General features: G+C 42.4%; 2 protein-coding genes across 3 annotated transcripts; one reads left to right on the top strand and one right to left on the bottom strand.

The window, feature by feature from the left end:
• The first annotated feature begins 4,061 nt into the window (after positions 1–4,061).
• LOC107275577 (F-box/LRR-repeat/kelch-repeat protein At1g09650) lies at positions 4,062–8,481 on the top strand. The gene is made up of 6 exons (XM_066311371.1): positions 4,062–4,194; positions 5,023–5,583; positions 5,804–6,249; positions 7,071–7,201; positions 8,211–8,262; positions 8,362–8,481. The coding sequence occupies exons 1-6, from the start codon at positions 4,062–4,064 to the stop codon at positions 8,479–8,481; spliced, it is 1,443 nt and encodes a 480-aa protein (XP_066167468.1).
• Positions 8,482–8,885: 404 nt separating this feature from the next.
• On the bottom strand, positions 8,886–17,582 carry LOC4340825 (enhancer of mRNA-decapping protein 4). Of its 2 annotated transcripts, XM_015788092.3 has the most exons (14): positions 16,620–17,527; positions 15,927–15,976; positions 15,678–15,834; positions 15,372–15,590; positions 14,759–14,887; positions 13,113–13,686; positions 12,768–13,016; positions 12,157–12,683; positions 11,175–11,534; positions 10,983–11,102; positions 10,291–10,461; positions 10,008–10,166; positions 9,736–9,861; positions 8,886–9,528 (listed from the first exon to the last, which is right to left on the bottom strand). In XM_015788092.3, the coding sequence occupies exons 1-14, from the start codon at positions 17,388–17,390 to the stop codon at positions 9,220–9,222; spliced, it is 3,921 nt and encodes a 1,306-aa protein (XP_015643578.1). In that variant the 5' UTR covers positions 17,391–17,527; the 3' UTR covers positions 8,886–9,219. The 2 variants fall into 2 exon arrangements, with proteins under 2 accessions (XP_015643578.1, XP_015643577.1); XM_015788091.3 differs by having other exon boundaries at positions 12,157–13,016; positions 16,620–17,582.
• Positions 17,583–18,660: the final 1,078 nt, after the last annotated feature.

Genomic DNA, 18,660 nt, shown 5'->3' with positions numbered 1-18,660 from the left:
TTCGTGCTTCAATATTCTTTTCTTACCATCACTATGTAAAATCCTTATCCAGTTTTGGGTTTGAGAATGCTCACTCATTTTATGGCAGCTTCATTGTTATTTAAAGGGAATGAACTACGTATCATTCATTTATGCTCAAATAAACATTTTTTTTCTCTTTTAAGTGTATATCTATTATTATTTTATCCAATGGATCTCCAAATCTGATTAAATTAGATCAATATTTGGTTTGAGTTAATATAATCTGATTTGTGTTTTGATCTAAGGATATTTAGATTGTATTCAAGCTATGCAATTTATATGGAAACAACTATAACACGCACGATTCTAAGTCGATGTTCTGCTCCTACAACACTGAATTTATGTGAAAATTACGCATCTCACACTAGGATTAAACTTTATATTTTTGGGTCTTCGGCTATCCACAACGTGGAAATAGAGGGGGTATTAAGCCCTATAAGGTCTAGACATAAGAAATAAACAAATACTCCCTCTGTCCCATAATATAAGGGATTTTAAGTTTTTGCTTATACTGTTTGACCACTCGTCTTATTTAAAAAATTTGTGTAAATATAAAAAACGAAAAGTTACTTTGGATAATAAAATAAGTCAAAAAAAATAAATAATAATTCCAATTTTTTTTTTAAAAAAGACGAGTGGTCAAACAGTGCAAACAAAAACTCAAAATCCCTTATATTATGGAACGGACGGAGTATATCTTTCATCTCTCTCCTCTACTCTTTCTCTTGAAATGTGGTGTCCACCTTAATACTCACCTTTTACACATACATTGTGGGGGTGGCAATATACAACACCGAGACCCACCTTAGAACTAGCTTAGGCATTATGCATTGTGCATGCCAAGCAAGTACGTGTCGGCTATAAAGATGCCATGTAGGATTAGGTGTCCATGTGGAAGAGAGAAATAAGAAGAGAGAGGGTGATAAGAGCAGATACAATAACAGTCCAAACACCGGCGATATCTGTTCCACGTAAGATTACAAGTGAGTTGGAGGGGGATAATGGAGAGAGAGAGAGAAAGAGGAGATAAGTTGGTGACTAATTTATCTCATGCTCCACATGCGCTCCAAGACGACTGCTGCTCAACTATTCCTGGTGTCTTTGCTGTGAAATGCTAAGAGAGAGAGAGAGAGAAAACATTGAATGGGAAGGAATGAGTGGATAGGGATGACCAGAGAGAGAGAAGTGGGAAAGATAGATTAAAATACAGATAGTTACATGGATATCCGTGTGTAGCTGAACAACAGCTAAACTATTATCTACTGTATTTTACAAGTTTACTCTATTCTTGACATAGATAGTTTTGGAGCCAACCGTTAGCAGTACTATTAAACTTGCTCTAAGCCCCCTAGAGACGGGGATCTAGCTGGATAGAGTCACCTTGCAACTGTTGGCTTGAGAAGGAGGAGGAGGAAACTAGGTGAGGGAGGGGTAGAAGGCCGATTGGGGGGAGGGAGAGCTCACCGGCGTTGTTCGCACCCTGTTGGGTAGCAGGCAACAACGATGCTGGAGGAGGCGAGGCACTCGTGTGTGCGTGCGGCTATGGAGGAGAATGACTGCTGACCTGCTCAACATCATCGCAGTGCTCTCCACATCCATGTTGATTAGATGTCATCCCTACTCTAGCTACCTTAGATGTCATTGCTCTCTGCATCCATGTTCATGACCTTAAGAAGCATATCAGCCCCACTCTCCCACTCTCACTTGCCAGCATGACCACGCTCAGCTGCGGATGGCCGCTGCCACCCAAAATTAACGGAAAAGACCAATGCCCAGCCCTAATCACATTCACCCATTGCAATGCATAGGAAATTCATCATGTTAATTAAGTAAACAATTTGCATTGACAATCTAATAAACAACCACTTACAAATGGGCCCTAAATGATCTGGTTGGTTTTTTAAACAAAGTTATTTTATGTCATTTTCCCTGTAAAAGTTTCTTCCACCATGGTACACTCTAGCACGCTATATGAAAAGAAATATAAGGTTTCATTGAAAAAGTACAAAATGTTATCTCCGGTCACGAATTTAAACTCAATAATCTCACGTTTATTATAATTTTTTCCCATTGCAGCGCACATGCACTTTGCTAGTAGAACATAAATCACTGTCCACCTCCTTCATGCATGATCCCTCTCCATATACCGTTCTCTCTGCATCCCGCATGTGTTATCGGAGCCGGCTCCCTACTAGTGGAGAGCGAGAAGGACGGGGAAGGGGTTTCTAATTTCTAGGAAGGTAATTAGGAAAATTGTTGAAGTCAACTTTTTATTAAACTAGCAAATGCCTCTGCTTTGCTACGGGTAAAATGAATTGTCAAATGCTAAGATGTTGACGACCAAATTTGGTAAATTATGAACCAGGTTTGACATTGGGATCGAGGCGGATTCGATATAGAGATCAATTCGAAAAACAGAGAATGCATCGGCTGTGAAGGCATCGGCTGGAGTCTGCATCGGCTGAAATGGATCGGACAGAGGGTAGCCGATATAGCCGATAGAGATGATGCAGCCGATCCAGATAAAGATGGTCTCGAAGATGTTTCTAGAATCGATCGAGGTGTTTTATGAGGATTGCCGCGATGGAGACAAAGCTCTCGGATAGGCAATTGTATCTATTAATTAGGATATTTCATGTAATTTCCTTAGAGATATGTTTGGGCAAAAGTCTGCCGCAAAGACTTATGGTATTTTAGAGTTTGTTAGAGATAAGAGTCGTGTCCGATATGGACATATTTTGTAATCTCGGGTATAAATAGACCCCGAGCCCCATGTAATGAATCTAACACACGTTCAATACAATCTCGGCGCATCGCCACCCTTTACTTTCGTTTTGTTTCGATGAGTTCTTGCTTTCGGGTTGAGCTGCATCGGTTTCGATCTTTAACTAGAGGTAAAACTTGTTATGGCTCGGGATTAGTGCTTCCATCTTTATGATACTCTAATCTTTTTTATGTAATTCGTCGAGTTATCATATATTCTGTATAATCTTCGACAATATCATTATCTAACCTTCAATCGGCTAACATCTATTATTGGAAGGCAGCTGATTAGGTTAAATATCTATGTTGACTAGATTATACAGGATATCCACCACTCTATGAAACAACCAGCGGCTTGATTGTCTAGATATTGCCCTTCCTTTTGTACTTATAGCTGCATCAGTTGAGTTTGACCTTATAAGTCATGATTAGAATTTCAATCTCTAGCCTGCATTCTGGTTGCCGATTAGGGTAGTATCGGGGTTTCAGTCGATCTTACCTGATTTAACTACTTTATAGCTTATATGTTTCATTGATATGTTAAATCCGCCCTTTATGTTAAGATCTTGTTGCATTTAGGTATATTAGGCTTCTGTTTGATATATTTTACTTGCTTTAATATCTTAATATAGAGTGGTATTAGAGTATTAGCCGATACATGCTAGATCTATCTGATCGGCCATGTTATGAACATCTATAATCTCATTGATAATATATATTTCGATCTAAGTGATTTATACTGTCTCGACATGGTGACCGATCTATCCCAATCACTTGATTTAAGTATATATCGACATAAAGATTATATATTGTTAATATCTACAGCCGATCGAGTAGATTTAGTTCTTTCTTACTTATTCATGATTGCCGATCGATTCACATATGACATCGGCTCAAAGATAAATGATACGTCATCAGCGGTTGGCCGATCGGCTTCATTTATGGATTTAACTGCGGTTTCTTTGTCTTTATTTCTTGTTGATTGCAGGATCAAATCAACTGTCACACTCACGAACCTAAAAGCAAGATTTTTGGACCTGCACTGAAGTTAAGCAGATCTTCCAGGCCTCGTGTTTTCGCATCAACATAAGAGTCACATTTAAACATGCTAAAAGGTATATACTCATAGTCCCAGCATGCTCGCGTATCCAGCTCACGATCTCGCTCGCACAATTGTACACAGACTCACGTGGAGATCGGTCATTACCATATTACGCGTGGACGAGGAATGGTGCACGTAGAGGAAAGGTTGAGCTTTTGCCGGTGGGTTCTCGGTGATGTCGTTGCAACTTGGTTTGCGGAGACGCGGGAAGGCCACCAATCTATCTCTTGGTGGCAAGCTTGTTGGTTGGTTGCTCAGGCTCCTGCTTGTTGAAGCTCTCTGCGAGAACATTATCCCTTCGACCTCTGGTGTCGCGTACCTCCGCCAAATGCCGCCATCCTAATTCTTGCATGTTTAAGGCAAGTTGGGGTACGGAGACTTTCTTCAATTCTCCTTGCAGTAGTATTCAAGTTGAGGACTCCATTCGGGTTGAGTATAGACTGTCTAGTCGATTCTTATTGATAGGATTGCAGTATGTGCTCTTCAGATTTGATGGAGAACTCCTTGACAATATTTTGTTCGGTCCGATGAAGCTTAAGATAAATTTATGACTCATCAACAAACCTCCAATAGCGCGGTTTCCGTGGAGGCAGCCGAAGGGGTCACCAGTCTGTCAATCGGTGTCCGCGTCTTCAGTAGGGGCTCGTGGACGTGGTCATCACGGCAATGCCATAGTCCCCTATCGATCACGTTCATTATTGTTGTTTGGACTATCTTGGAGGATGTTTTTCTTAGTTCAGCTGGCTTTACCTTCTAAATGGGTGATGTTGTTCTCTATGTCTTATCTTTTATTGCCATGTACTGGGATGCCATTTTCTTTGAACTCCGTCTGTAATCCTCATTATATAAATAAATTTATGAGTTCTTAAAAAAAAAAGAAGAACCTATCTATCTACTCAGCAGTCGATTTTGGATTTCCATTTTCCATGGCAAATTCGATTATGAGATGGATGCGGACAGGTCGGCCGCGTGGTCTCGAAATTCATCCGAGATTGGCGATTCCGACTCGTTTTCATGTTTGCTGTCACTCTATCTTTTCATAAATATAAGTACATCGCGCATCCTCTGCTCATAGTTTTCCACCCATATTATTCATTCACGAGTCCAGTCTTCTTTTTTTGGTGTGTTTAATTTAGGTACCATGGACGTAATTGCCACGAAGAATAATAAGAAAGCTATAGATCGCAACCCACAAGAGCCGACGACGACGTTGATCAAGACGTACAAGAGGAGGAAGAGGAGGAGGGTGCAGCACCACTGCCACCCCGGCGCATCATCCCTCCCTAACGAGCTCGTCTACGAGATCCTGCTCCGCCTCCCCGTCAAAACCCTTTCCCGGTCGAAATCCGTGTGCAGGGCGTGGCGCGCCACCATCTCCAACCCGTCCTTCATCACCACGCATCTCAAGCAGCAGCAGCAGTCTGCCGTCTCCAGACACGAGCAGAAGCCGTCCTTCCTCATCACCCCGCACACCCTTGACAGCATGATCGACGACGAAGAGCCCTGGCCAACCACATTCTCCAACATAATCACCTTCTACCGTTGGCAGGAGACCGAGCAGGACGATGCGCACCTTGTGCGTGCGACCAACCTACATGGGGAATTCAGGTCGGTTTACGGCATGTCGCACTATGATGGGCTTGTTATATTCCCCACCAATACCAGGTTGTACGTCTTCAACCCAGCTACAGGCAAGGGTTTACACTTTCGTTTTCCAGCAAATTTCGGTGGCAACTGAAATTTTTTGGAATTCCGGTACTTTTGAAAGTTTGATAAATTTTGAATGGATTTGAATAAATTTTAACCAAATTCACGGAGGTTCGAAAACATTTTTGAAAATTTTGGGTGAGATATGTGCTTGTCGGTGGGAGGGTGAAATTGAGATTTTCGTTCTGAAATTGCAACCCCTTACTACAGGTGATGTCCTCAAGCTGCCTGATGGCCAAAAGAGCAGGTTCCAGACTGCAGGCCTAGGCCTTGATCTTGGCACCAACACTTACAAGATTGTTCGGTCCTTCGACCGATCCATCGATTTCAATCAGTGGGCTCACGATGCTGCCGGGATGGAGGTGTTCACTATCGGCAACCGTGATTCGTGTTGGAGGACCATAGCGGAGGATCCACCATACCCGGTTACGGCAGACCCTATGTATTTCAAGGGTTCCTTGTATTGGCACATTTGCAAGGAACTCCTCCAGGAGGGAAGCCCTCCTCCTCCACAGGGTTTCCTCCGCTTCGATTTACAAGATGAGACATTCGGTCTTGTACTCCACGATGTTGTTTCACCATCTGACGAAACACGGCTCGACCTGGTCGAGCTAGGAGGAGAACTGTGCCTGGCTCAGTACCTCGGGACAGAGATGGTGATATGGAAATCATCACCTTCTCCGTCTGATGACATCAGCCACCAATGGGATCGTCTTTACACGATCGGTAATCTACCTGATGAGGGGGTGGAATTTCAAACTGTTCTTCGACTTCGCTGATCATTTCCTGCTCCTTGGACTTGGTTTTCATATTTACCGCTACGACAAGGTAAGTGTTAGTGATATGCCCTAGAGGCAATCATAGAGATGATTGTATCACATACTATGTTTACATATTTATCCGACAATGTTCCTTGAAATAGATAACTCCTTATTGGTTAATGAATATGTGATTCTTTCATGAGACTCTTAATGTTGTTTGTTACTATTTCTAAAGGATCCCTGATCAAATATCATATGTGGAACAAATATGTTTATATGATCAGCACATGTATTAATTGATGATCATGTCTCATGGATCGTGGTATAGAGATACCAAATTAATAATGTGGACACATGTTGGTGAACATGTTGTTGGATAGACCCAACATGAGACACTGCAAGAGCCATATGTGTTGTGTCATCAGTGATCTCATTGAGTGTTGGTGTTGAATCCTTAGACCTGAGATTATCATGGTTCTCAACATGTGTAGTAGCTTACTTAGGGACTGCTAAACGCTACTCCGTAATTGGGTAGTTATAAAAGTAGTTTTCGGGTATGCTATGAAACATGTAGTGGGATATGAATAATCAAGATGGGATTTGCCCCTCCTATGGAGAGATATCTCTGGGCCCCTTGATGTTGTAGATTATGGAAGTGCATGACCATGCCAAAGGTGATTGAGGAGTCAATCACAAGTTAAATATTCTATCAACAGGTTCGAGTGAATGATTGGGCTATTAGAGGATGGCACATATCTAGCCTTGAGCTTAATCGATATCGTGAGGCAAAGGGGTTCATACTAGTATACACTAGAGGTTCAGCCGATATGATCTTTATGTATGCCCAGTGAGTCAATACGTTCTGCTAGGGGCCGCTGTTGACGCGTGGACCGAAAAGGAGTTTTCGGGTTACAGCCGAGTATATATGAACCTACAGGGTCGCACGCTTAATGGGCCGGAATAAGGGGATTGGATAGAGATCCAATATAAGCTTAATTCGGATAGGGATCTGAATAGGAGTCCTACGGGCCTTGGAGACCCGAGTGATGGATCCTATATATTCGTGAGTGGTGTGACCGGCGGAGGCATTGCATCACATGAGAAACCCTAGCCGTCACTTCCCTCCCCGAGCAAAACCCTAGCCGCGCGCAGGTGCTAGCACATCTGCGCGTGGCGTTCCGTCCCTGTACGTGTGGATACCGGTAGAGGCGCCGCTGGTTTGCGGTGCTGATCGGCGTGGGAGTACGGCGAGGAGAACACACGAGGAGGAGAAGGTCGAGCCGGTGCGATCGACTACTTCCTCTACATCGACGCGCGCTACTTCGCGAGAGTTCCTTCGACTTCTCAGCGTCTTCTTCCGCTGCACAGCGCGTCGAGTGGTAACGATCTATGATCTAATACTTGCATGATTCCTGGTTTACGCGATAGAAAATTTTGATTTATGCTATCGTAGCCTACACGTATCCCAACAGTGAGCCGGTCTGTAGAGGTCTGTAGAGGAAGTGGCCCATGTGGATCGGCTCAAGTACAGGAATCCCAGATCAGGCGGCTTGGATTTTGTCGGGGAGGATTTCTACCTTGTCAACATGATTCCCTACACAGAGAGTCTTGTTCCATTAAAGGGGGGCGAGATGGCACTCTTGCGTTGAGAGGCTGACCGGCCGCGCCTCTTCAATTGAACTTTGCACAAGATCACTAGTTTACTGGGGTTTTGTATTTGAATTCTTTTGTGTCATTTCTGTATATGCATGGATATGCACTGAACAACAACGTTTCAGACAAGCTTTGAGCTGCCTTAGTTGTAATAATATTATTTATTAATATGAATAATTTTCTTGTATCTGTACATGGCACAGAAGGCTAGGCCGTCGTGGCATGGCTGGAGGTGTTGTGCTTGGCTTGCCTGTGGTGCGTGATTTGTTGCCTTTCATCCTTTTCAGGGCGCCCGTTTAAACTCAGGTTTAATTCCTTTGTGTGGCACTAGTTTTCAATCCTTTTATTTTACAGGAGAAGGCTAGCCGGAAAATGGTGAAATGTGATATTAGGATGGATGGACAGGCGGAGCTTAGTGCTATGAGAGCACTATTAGGATTAGTATATAACTTCTATATTGGGTCTGTTCCATGAGAACATATTTGCAGTAAGTATTAGAACCTCTTTTATTGGGAATGCCGGTTGTAAGAGGTGATACGAAAATGCCCAGTTGTCGGTCTCTGGTGATTTTGCTCTTGTAATACGCTACTCCCTCCGTCCCATAATATAAGAAATTTTGAGTTTTTGTTTGCACTGTTTGGCCACTCGTCTTATTCAAAAAAAAATTTTGTGCAAATATACTTTGGATAATAAGTAAGTCAAAAAAATAAATAATAATTTCAAAATTTTTTGAATAAGACGAGTGATCAAAACAGTGCAAGCAAAAAGTCAAAATCCCATATTACGGAACGGAGTATTTCAGTCTATCACTTTCAATTCAGGTCATCACTCATGGGCCACAGCAAGTCAGCAACAAACATCTCATGCACGGTTTAAACTAGGAACTAAAATCACGGTTTAAACTAGCAACTCAACAGAGGTTAACAGTACAGAGCTATATTCTGCATGCGCTGAATAACATGTTCAAGATGACAGACCCACATGAAAAATGTCAGCTCAGAACGGGCTGGAACACAACGGACCAATTTACACCAGATGCCCACCATGCTAATGACTAGTGGTCCTTGGCTTGTCAGCCACAATGTATCACCACCATCACCACAACTTTTATCGGTTTACTTCGCTTTTCAAAATTTTATCTGTACAGGGATTGCAAGAATGTTGCCCAAACTTACAGCAGCTACTGAGAGAGCACGCTACTGAAGATGGTTATCACTTGTAGGTCAGCAGCACCGAGTTGATTACGTGCATGATCAAACGGATGTTGGTCGCTTCCGAGGAACTGCTTGCTGGCAGTGACCGTTGGTGGTTCAAAACGCCATAGACCTGCTCGAATATCGGCCTCACATGCACAGCGATCATAGGATCTGTTGGACTGATTGCAACAGCAACAGCCGTCATCCACTCAAGCTTTCTGGGCGTGTCATTGACGATGTCACATGCTAGTTGCTGGAAAAGGGCCAACAGGACCCCTTGGTTGAGAGGAATGGGGTTCATTCTGCATAACTCGTGCAGATCGACCTGACAGAGGATTTAAGAATATCAAACATCCATAGCAGGTGCAAATTATGGTAATGAAAGCTCGGATGGTGAAGCAAAAGTGCATCAAATCCACACCAGCACGCGCTAAGTATGAGTTGCAAGTCAGCAGACAATAGACATTACTTGGTTTGTTCGCAAAGGATGAAAATGGGAATAGCTCAATAACCATAGTCGAGGCTATAATACCTGAGAGCACAGCCAAGACACTATGGAGACATCACTTCTTTGAAGAGCCATTGTAAATGCTTCATCAAATTTGCGCTCAGATATCAGTCTGCTTAGCTCCTTAACAGGATCCAGTGGAGCATCGACCTGAAATTGAAACAGTGACAATTGTAAAATGCTTCATTATTTACGATGCATGAGTAAGAGCAAGATTAATGTGCCTGTATTAATTCATTACAGATCAGCAAAAATAAAAACAATGAAACATACAGATAACATGGAAACTGTAATACCTCAGGGAGACTAGCCACTGGTCCATTACTAGGCTGCAGAACACTTGTATTATGCGATAAGGAGCCCCCCGATGAAACAAGTGCCAAAAGCTTACGCTGTCCATCAAGCAACTCTGATGCAAGACCCTGGTTTATCGATGATGCTGAAGCGATTGTTTCCTGACATAAATTCAAATATGAGGTCAGAAGATGGTGCGAGTGATATTGGCATGTTTCCTTCATCTCTGTGTCACTTCTGGCACTCTATGCAATAAATGCTCAAGAAAGAAGCCGGCAAACTTACCCTGAGAGTTTGTGCTAGTGGAGTATGTGCTGTTGCAACCTGCTGACGGATAGCAGCACCATGCTCAGACATGCCTTTCTGGAATGCACCATCTACTTGCTCAAACATTGTCTTGCAAGATTGTTCAAATGCTGGAATGATTGTTGACTCAAAGCTAGAGCGCAAAGCATCCTGAAAGGATCAAATTAAAACCAATCAGTTACTTGAGTAAACACTACATAAAAGTTTTTTCCCTCGTGCAATCATCCTGTATCATATTAATCATAGATATATGTTGATGCAACTTGAGTTCCTTGGTGCTTGACGCCTCGACTGAACTAGTTAGTGAGGCATATTATGGTGTTTGGTCTATACTGAATTTCAAATCCTTGAGAGATGTTCATGCTGCATGCCATTATGTCACAGTTTGGTCAAACAAAACAAAAATATCACTATCTTTTGGATTATATTATGAACGACTGGCGTGTACAATCTTCCCAACCAAAGTACCAAATACTTGAATGCAACTCCATCCTACACAATCCGATGCATAGATGGTTTTCTTCTGACAATAAAGCGACCGAAAATATGTGATGCACAAGAAAATATAACTCAGTGAAACAAATCTGTCATGAACTCAACATAAATCATGGGAATAATAATATCACATGCCCATCTGGAATCAACAACTTAACTGCTTATAATATGCATACCTGAAGGGCCTGCTTGGCAGACGTATGAAACTGCGTTTGGATCTGCCTAGCTACTGTAGCTTCAAGTTTTGTACTTAGGGATTTGTCCAGTTGATTCACAACCTTGTCACCAAGAACTTTCTGAAAGTAGAAGGGCAATGAGAGAGGCGTTGAGGGAAAAAAAGAACATCAGAGAGAAACAATAGCTACAACCTGGAGTGAATCAGAAACAGCAGAAGATAGTGATTTCTCAATGATAGGAGCTGTTGTCCGTGCAACAGCAGGTCCAACTGAAGATATTTCTTTCTTTAGGGACTTCTCCAGCATAACAGGAATATCCTTGTTTACAGCAGTTGTGATGAGAGTAGTGATATGCTGCATACGCTCTCTTTCAGCCTTTTCATGCTTTGCATTTTCCTCCTGGAAACGGGCCCACATGGCATCAATGTTCGCCTTAATGGACTTTTCCATGTTACGACCTAAAGATGTCTCGATCCTTTTGCCTTCCTTTGCAATAGGAGCAGATACAATTGTGCTCAGCTGCTTTTGCAGGTCACTATGCATGGCCATTAGCTGCAACATGCACAAGTTAATAGAAGGAAATTTAACTCCTGTCACACTGAAAGCCATCCTTACCCTTAGTCAAGGAAAATAGTGATGTGTTCAACATACTGGTTTTCTAGAATAAGAATGATTGTGGTGTAACAATTTAACAAAAAGAATAAGAGTGTAGCTCAAAGGTGGAGAGTCCAATATGGTGGCCCATTTGGTGTATGCTATTTATATTCAAGAACAATATAATATCACATCTCACAACTATTCCAAGTTTATATGTCAATGACACTAACTAGTCTTCTTTCCTAGCGATCCAAAACAAAGACAAGTTACACAAACTCCAGTGGTACAATCAAAGCCAAAAATTATACTTTTAGATTACTGCAACTAACTTGAACTGATAGGCGGCCACTGAACAGCAATATTCATGTGTGAAAGGTGTGTAGTAGGGGTGAAATATGGGTTACCAAAAATTAATTTATCTATAATTTGTTTTTAAAATTGGAAGGGTAGTTATTGAGAGAAAATGATCCGGAAGCCAGCCAGCTATTGGGCATAGCCTACCAATATTATATTGTAAATGAATATGATATGTTAGACAAGTTCCATTGCAATAGATTGGACAAAAATATGTAATCACCTGTTGTAGTGTTTCTTGAATACCAACTTGTGGAACGTTATCAATAGGAGGGTTTACGTTGCTTGGAGGTTCATGAGAGGAATCAGCAGAGTTGTAAGTGCTTGTAGAAGGAGATAACTGCCTAGAAACTTGAGGATGAAGAACTTTCTCCTCCTTGGTAGCCAAGGTTAACTGCAAGTTCCTAGAAGCATAACCATCACTAGTTTTCTCTGGAGCTTCACTTACAGTGTTTTCATCCCCAGCACCAGAAGGATGTTTCAAAAGTGTAGATACTGATCCATCAGCACTCCGAGATTGTGAATCTTCCACACTGTATTTGTCAGTTGTTACCAAGCGTTCACTGATTGTGTTTACAGTTTGTTCAGCAGTCTTGGGAGGTCTCTCCCTTTTCTCATGAACAATTTGTGTCTCCTTGACAGCTTCAAGTTCAACACTTCGCTCTGATTTTCTCCCATCCACATGTTTAGCATCCACTTCTACATTTTGAGAACTGCCAGTAGCAATTGTTTCTGGAGACGAAAGGACACCTGAAATAATTTCAGATGGAGTTATCAAGTGCGTAGCATTTCCTCCCACCTTAAACATAGGACGAGGATCTGAGGTTTTTGTACCATCACCCTGGCTGCCTCTTGGCTCTTCCTTTCCGAAACTATCCTTCCTACCAAATGAACCTTGCCCACTTGCACCATCAGAATCCATCCTTTTCTTACTTGAATAATCAAGAGATGACGGGTCTATATCACGATCACCAAGAGATGGACCTCTTGAAGGACCTCTTCTCAAGGCACCTTCTTCTAAATATCCAAGGTCAATGCTTGATGGAGGAGTTGTGGATTGAACTTGCGAAGGGACATTCGCTTCTGCATAAGCAAATAGACCAGGTGAGATATTGATGACAAACTTAACAGTGCCATAATTAATGGAAGCATTTGGATGTGAAGTTTCAAATGTATTACCTAGGGCCTGATTATTGCTTGCTGGTTTAGTTGGACCAACAACAGAGGAATCAATCAGACTAGTTTCCTTGGATGACTCCACCACAGTTACTTCTGCTGGAGGTCTCTCATACACATGAGAAATAGCTGGATCTCTACCAAACCCAGGATTATCAGCTGTAGGAGGCAAACAAAGAGATAATTCCAATCCATACTGCTGGATAGCCATTGTCTGGACACAATACACTTGAACTATCTGTTCAGTATCCAGTTGGCTTTCGTGTGTTCCTGTCAGACTTAGAATAGGCATTGCAACTGTAAAATCCGCTATATAGTCCAATCTAGTAGAAGCAGGATCTGGGCCATATTCAACATGCACAGCATAAATAGCATTCTTTTTGGCATTTGCAAGCAAAATAAGGCTAGCTTGTGGCAACACTGCTACTTGGTTGAAAAATGCTTCCTCAAACCTATGTTCCAGAGAACTCACGAGCTCCAGTGTTTGAGTGCATCTCCATGTCTCAGAGTCACTTGGCAACAACCAACCTTCATCATTAGTGGAAGCCCAAATTTTTACTTCTCGATTGAGAGGGCCCTACAATATTTTCAGAAAAGATTATTTGAAGTAATTTGATTAAAGAGAGATACTAAACAAATAGGCATATTTAAGTTTTATGTTCTTTTTGCCTTGTACTCCCTCCGTCCCAAAATATAACAACTTATAGCCCTCAAGGTTTGTCCCAAAATATAACAACTACTTCACCAACATTCTCTTCTCAACCTATTGCAGCCCTCCACCATTCAATTTTCTTACCTACCTCCACTTCTCAACCAATCACAACCTTCTCCCATTTAATTCTACCCACTTTCTTAATACCCATGTCCAACCCTAAAAACCTTATATTCTGGGACAGAGGGAGTATATAAAAAAGGAATTCATATGGCTATCATAATAAAACAACAATAATGAACCAGGGGATATTCTCCCTTCTGAGTGATATGAGACCTCATGATGACCACACCCAACACCCAATCACCATTAAGGCTGTGTTCGGCACATCCTTTTCCCAACCCCTCTCCCTCGTTCTCCGCGCGCACGCTTTTCAAACTGCTAAACGGTGTGTTTTTTGCGAAAAGTTTCTACACAAAAAGTTGCTTTAAAAAATCAAATTAATCCATTTTTGAAAAAAAATTAGCTAATACTTAATTAATCACGCGCTAATAAATCGCTCCGTTTTCCGTGCTACTGTTCCCGGTTGGGAACCTGGAATGGCGAACAGAGCCTAAATAGCATAATCATCATTTTGTAAATCATCGAGCAAAAAAAGGGCTTAAATATGATTAGGAACTATCAACCATGTTTCCTTCCAAATTATTCACCTCCAGTTTTGCAGGCACCAATGCAAGAACTACTTTTCCTGATCAAGGTTTAATGAGAACTTTTAATATATTTAAACATTGTTGAATAAAGTATAAGCAGAAGAACAAGTTATGGTCATCATCATTTATCAGAAAAGAAAGCCTAAATTAATAAGCAAATATGCCTGCTGGATACAAGCAGACATTTAAAAGACCACTGATGATAAAAAGAAATGAATAAGATAAAAAAGGTACAAGAAGACAAAACAAACAAAATGAAAATATCAAAATAGTACAAGAGTTCATACTGCTGTGATGAGATTTATATGCTGGGGATGCTCAGGTGCCGTAAGGAAAGAAACAGAGTAAACAGCTTGACCATCATGTGGTTTCAGAACAGACAGAGGCACAGATTTGCGATCATCCCAGATCTTTACCTGTAGGAAACAGAAAGTACACATTACAAAATGAAACTAGAAATGCAAGATAATGTTTTGATAGGTCCAACAACAATGGAAGTATCTCATGAAAACCAATTCTCATCAAATGAGAAAACAGATGCCAGAAGCTGCAAATTTTGCATTGGTACATCAGGAAAGCAAATATTATACCCAATAACATAGCATTGACACCAATACCAAGCATAGGTTGCTGACCAGATTTGGTGAGACATGAAAGCACCTTCCATATAGATTACTCAGTCAAAGTGGATATAAAAGGTATCACATGGCAGTTGATGATGTTTTCAAAGCTAACAAAAGTGGAAACAAAAATATGTCCAATTAACATGTGAATGAGAGAGAATGTAATCAGAAAGTTTCATCTTGGATCTTCGGTTATTGGGGACCATTTATTTATTTTATAGCTTATCAGTAAGCATAAGTTCTAAGAAACAAGAAAATACAATGCAACGTTACATACCATGCCATCTTTTGATGCGGAAGCAAGACGAGTAGTCATCCATTGAGATAGGGACAAATCTGTAATATCTGCATCATGTTTACCAACCAAGTGAACGCCATCGACCAGCTTGTCGAGTGGGCATTTAAGAGGTTCTTCTCTACTGAAGTCCATTCCTCTTCCTACTTTTGTTGTGTCTATTTTTAAGACGCAGTTAGCAACTCCAACAAACAGAATCTCCTACAGGACAAAATGTACACAAATCAGTAACATAAAAGACAGTCAAAGACATTTAGTGTAGCATTGGTGATGTAGAAGAGACTTTACTTGCTTATGGGAGTGCCAACATATTCTTGGATGGTAAGTTTCAGCATCTCCTACAATCTGTATGGCAATTTCAATCTTTCCTGTGATTTGTGGTTTATTCTGCTCATCAGGTCCCTCGTCAATCTTCCATACATAGATCCGCCCATCTACACTTGCACTGCAGAATAATCAAACAAGTTATTAATCACACACAGAGAGAGAGAAATAGAGATTGTGGCAGTAACCAAATGTCATCCTCTCTACACATACCTTGCTAACCGATGGACATCTTCCGCAAAGAAAGCCATGTCCGTAACCCTCTACAGCAAACACAAAAAAGAATTCAAAACATAAATATAGAAATGGACTTCATTGCTAACTAAGATCAAGAGTGTTAATTAAATAAGAAAATGCCAAACTACTAAAAGATTTGGCATAACATCAAAACATCATTTTCATCACATAGGTAGTAGAAATTTATATGGCAAAATGTTAAAAAAAAGCACCCCATCAGGATATGGAAGGAGAATTAGTGCACTGCAAATGTGATTAGGTATTAACATTCAGGCTCTAGTTGCAGCCAACTTCAAGTTTCACTTTGAATTTCTGCAGCATGTAGTAAGCATATTAAGTAATTTGATAATGAAAATTCTGAATTCAGAGTTTCACTGTGTGCTATGAAAGTCAATTCCTCAGCCTAAAATCTCTAATACATGCCTCCATAGTAAAAATTATAGAGGCACATGCTGCTAAAGAGCAAAGAAGATCATACCAAACACACGCTACTGTCTATACGTATAGTATAATGCTTGCATGGCTCATGCTTAAACAAAAGAAATCCGTAATCCACGTTTGAGATACTAGCACCATGAGATGATAAAAGAACACTTAAAGTGCACTAAACAATAACAAATGCTCCTAAGTACTCTATAACATATCTATAGCTGTCATACATTTCATTACCTGTGTGTGCCCGCGGAGGAGCGAGCGAAGCGCGGTGTTGATGTTGAGCACGCGGATGTTGCCGAGCTTGAGGCCATACACGATGTAGGTCCGGTTCACGGCGATCTGCCTGCCGAGCACCAGCCCCGGGTCCGACGTGTACTTGGTGATGGGCGTCACCTCCAGCTGAGGCGGCTGCGCCTCGCCTGGCAGCCGCGAGTCCACGTCGTGCACGGCCCGGTCCCCTGGCCCCAGGAGCCTCCCCCTCGGCATCTTGCTGCTGCTGCTGCTCGGCATCCTCGCGGGCGGCGCGGACGGCATCGCGGGCAGCGGCGCGGGCGGCGCCACAGCCGCGGCGGCGGAGAACTCCGACGGCATCGGCATGGACACCGCCGACTCGAGGTGCGTGGGCGCCGTGTTCCCGAGCAGCTGCATGAGCCTGGCGCCCGCCGGGTTGGGAGCAGCGGCGGCGGCGGGGGGGTTAGGGTTCCCGGCGAAGGCGAGGTGGGGGTCGTTGGGGTAGGGAGGGAGGTAAGGCCCCCGGTGGAAAGGCGGGGTGGCCGGCGGGTACGAGTAGGGCCCGCCACCGGACGTCATCGGCGGCGGGACGACGACGCCGTGGTGGGGGGCGGGGGCGGCGGCGCCAGGGAAGATGCCGGCGGGGGCGGGGTGGTGGTTAGGGTTTGGGGCGGCGGAGGCGGAGGCGGAGGCGGGGGGATGCTGCTTGAAGAGGCGGTTGAGCTCGAAGGGCTGGTTGGGGGTGGGGTTAGGGTTCCCCGAGGGAGACGCCATGGGAGAGGAGGGGAGGGGAGGCTGCGGCGAGATCTGGGGAGTGGAGCGGCGTGGCCGCGTGGGAGAGGGGAGGAGAGGGGGGAGTGGGGCGTGGTGGAGGTGGAGGAAGGAGGCGAGTGCGCAGGAGAGAGAGAGGGAGAGAGAGCGGAGGAAGAGGAAGAGGTTGCTGTAATTTTGCGGCCTGGCCCCTGGGGTTTTGCGGTTTTAGTACTGCAGTGCGGGATTTGGTAGCAGTATGGTTGCCTCTAGTGAAATAATCGAAACCATTTTTTTTTAAGGCTCCAATCGGATGGCCTAACAGCCAAAGAAAAAGCCAAAATTTGAATTTTCAAACTTAATTTTAATATTGATTTTGAGATATTTTCAATGTGGTTTCTTTTATAATATTGGCTTTTAAATCACCAAAAACACATTTATAAAAGTTTCATCTACAAATTCATTTTTATTTCCTAATAAGCCGTTTTGGCTTATTAGGAAATAAGCCAAACGACGGGACCTTAAGGAGTGTTAAATCATCAAATATCTCATGCGAGTGGGAGGATAGGCTTTTGGAGTTTGGAGACCGGAGCTCTTCTATCAATTTCACGATATACTTTTGCATGACTTTTGAAAGAATCAATTCATCAACGAGAAGTCTCATGGGTAAAAAGAAGGCCTTAATATCGTTCCTAGTTCAACATAACCAGTTTGATTTTTAGTTTGTAAGATATAATTTATTAAGAAACCGCTCATTTCTGCCTTGAAGAGATACGATGGGAGATAATTTATTCTGCATATTATTAAATGATAAATGTTGAGACATTTAAAATATACGATCTTTAAGATAGGTAAGTCTTTCTTGCAAATGCGACAACATTGAAAATGCATGTGGATTTTCTATACGTTGATTTAGATTCAATTGTTTTAATGTTTACTTTTTAGGTTTTCTCGCATCGCACGACCAATATACGCATCATTGTAAATCAATAGACGACAATTTTCCCCATGCAAAAGTGTTAGGGCCTTCACTCTACTGGCATGCATTCATGCCTATCCCATCACTATTCAGTGGGGATTGTCTGCAGTACTGCTGATGCATAGCAGACACTGACGTGTGAGCCCGGACCCACATGTCAGCCACCGCTACTGCATCAGCAGTACTACAGAGGATTTGCATCCATCACTCTTACATGTATCACTTTGTAGATATGCTCACATCTCTTGACACGTGCTTGTAAATCAGTTGCTACTCTTAGGGTTTGTCCATGTGGAAGTCAAAATTTTTTTGCCC

The sequence above is a fragment of the Oryza sativa genome, chromosome 6 (genome assembly GCF_034140825.1).
Source record: "Oryza sativa Japonica Group chromosome 6, ASM3414082v1".
Lineage (NCBI taxonomy): Eukaryota > Viridiplantae > Streptophyta > Magnoliopsida > Poales > Poaceae > Oryza > Oryza sativa.
Note: the sequence above shows the minus strand (reverse complement) of the source record. Positions and strands in the feature narration are given on the sequence as shown.

Bases quoted from the DNA above. Each gene is read 5' to 3' on its own strand.
- LOC107275577 (XM_066311371.1), top strand. From the start codon at position 4,062: ATGTCGTTGCAACTTGGTTTGCGGAGACGCGGGAAGGCCACCAATCTA. The intron at 6,250-7,070 runs GTGATATGGAAA...TTCTATCAACAG, and splicing joins AGTACCTCGGGACAGAGATG to GTTCGAGTGAATGATTGGGC. The intron at 7,202-8,210 runs GTGAGTCAATAC...TACATGGCACAG, and splicing joins ATGATCTTTATGTATGCCCA to AAGGCTAGGCCGTCGTGGCA.
- LOC4340825 (XM_015788091.3), bottom strand. From the start codon at position 17,390: ATGGCGTCTCCCTCGGGGAACCCTAACCCCACCCCCAACCAGCCCTTC. The intron at 14,888-15,371 runs GTATGTAACGTT...TGTTTCCTACAG, and splicing joins CCGCATCAAAAGATGGCATG to GTAAAGATCTGGGATGATCG. The intron at 9,862-10,007 runs GTATTACAGTTT...TTTCAATTTCAG, and splicing joins CAGTGGCTAGTCTCCCTGAG to GTCGATGCTCCACTGGATCC.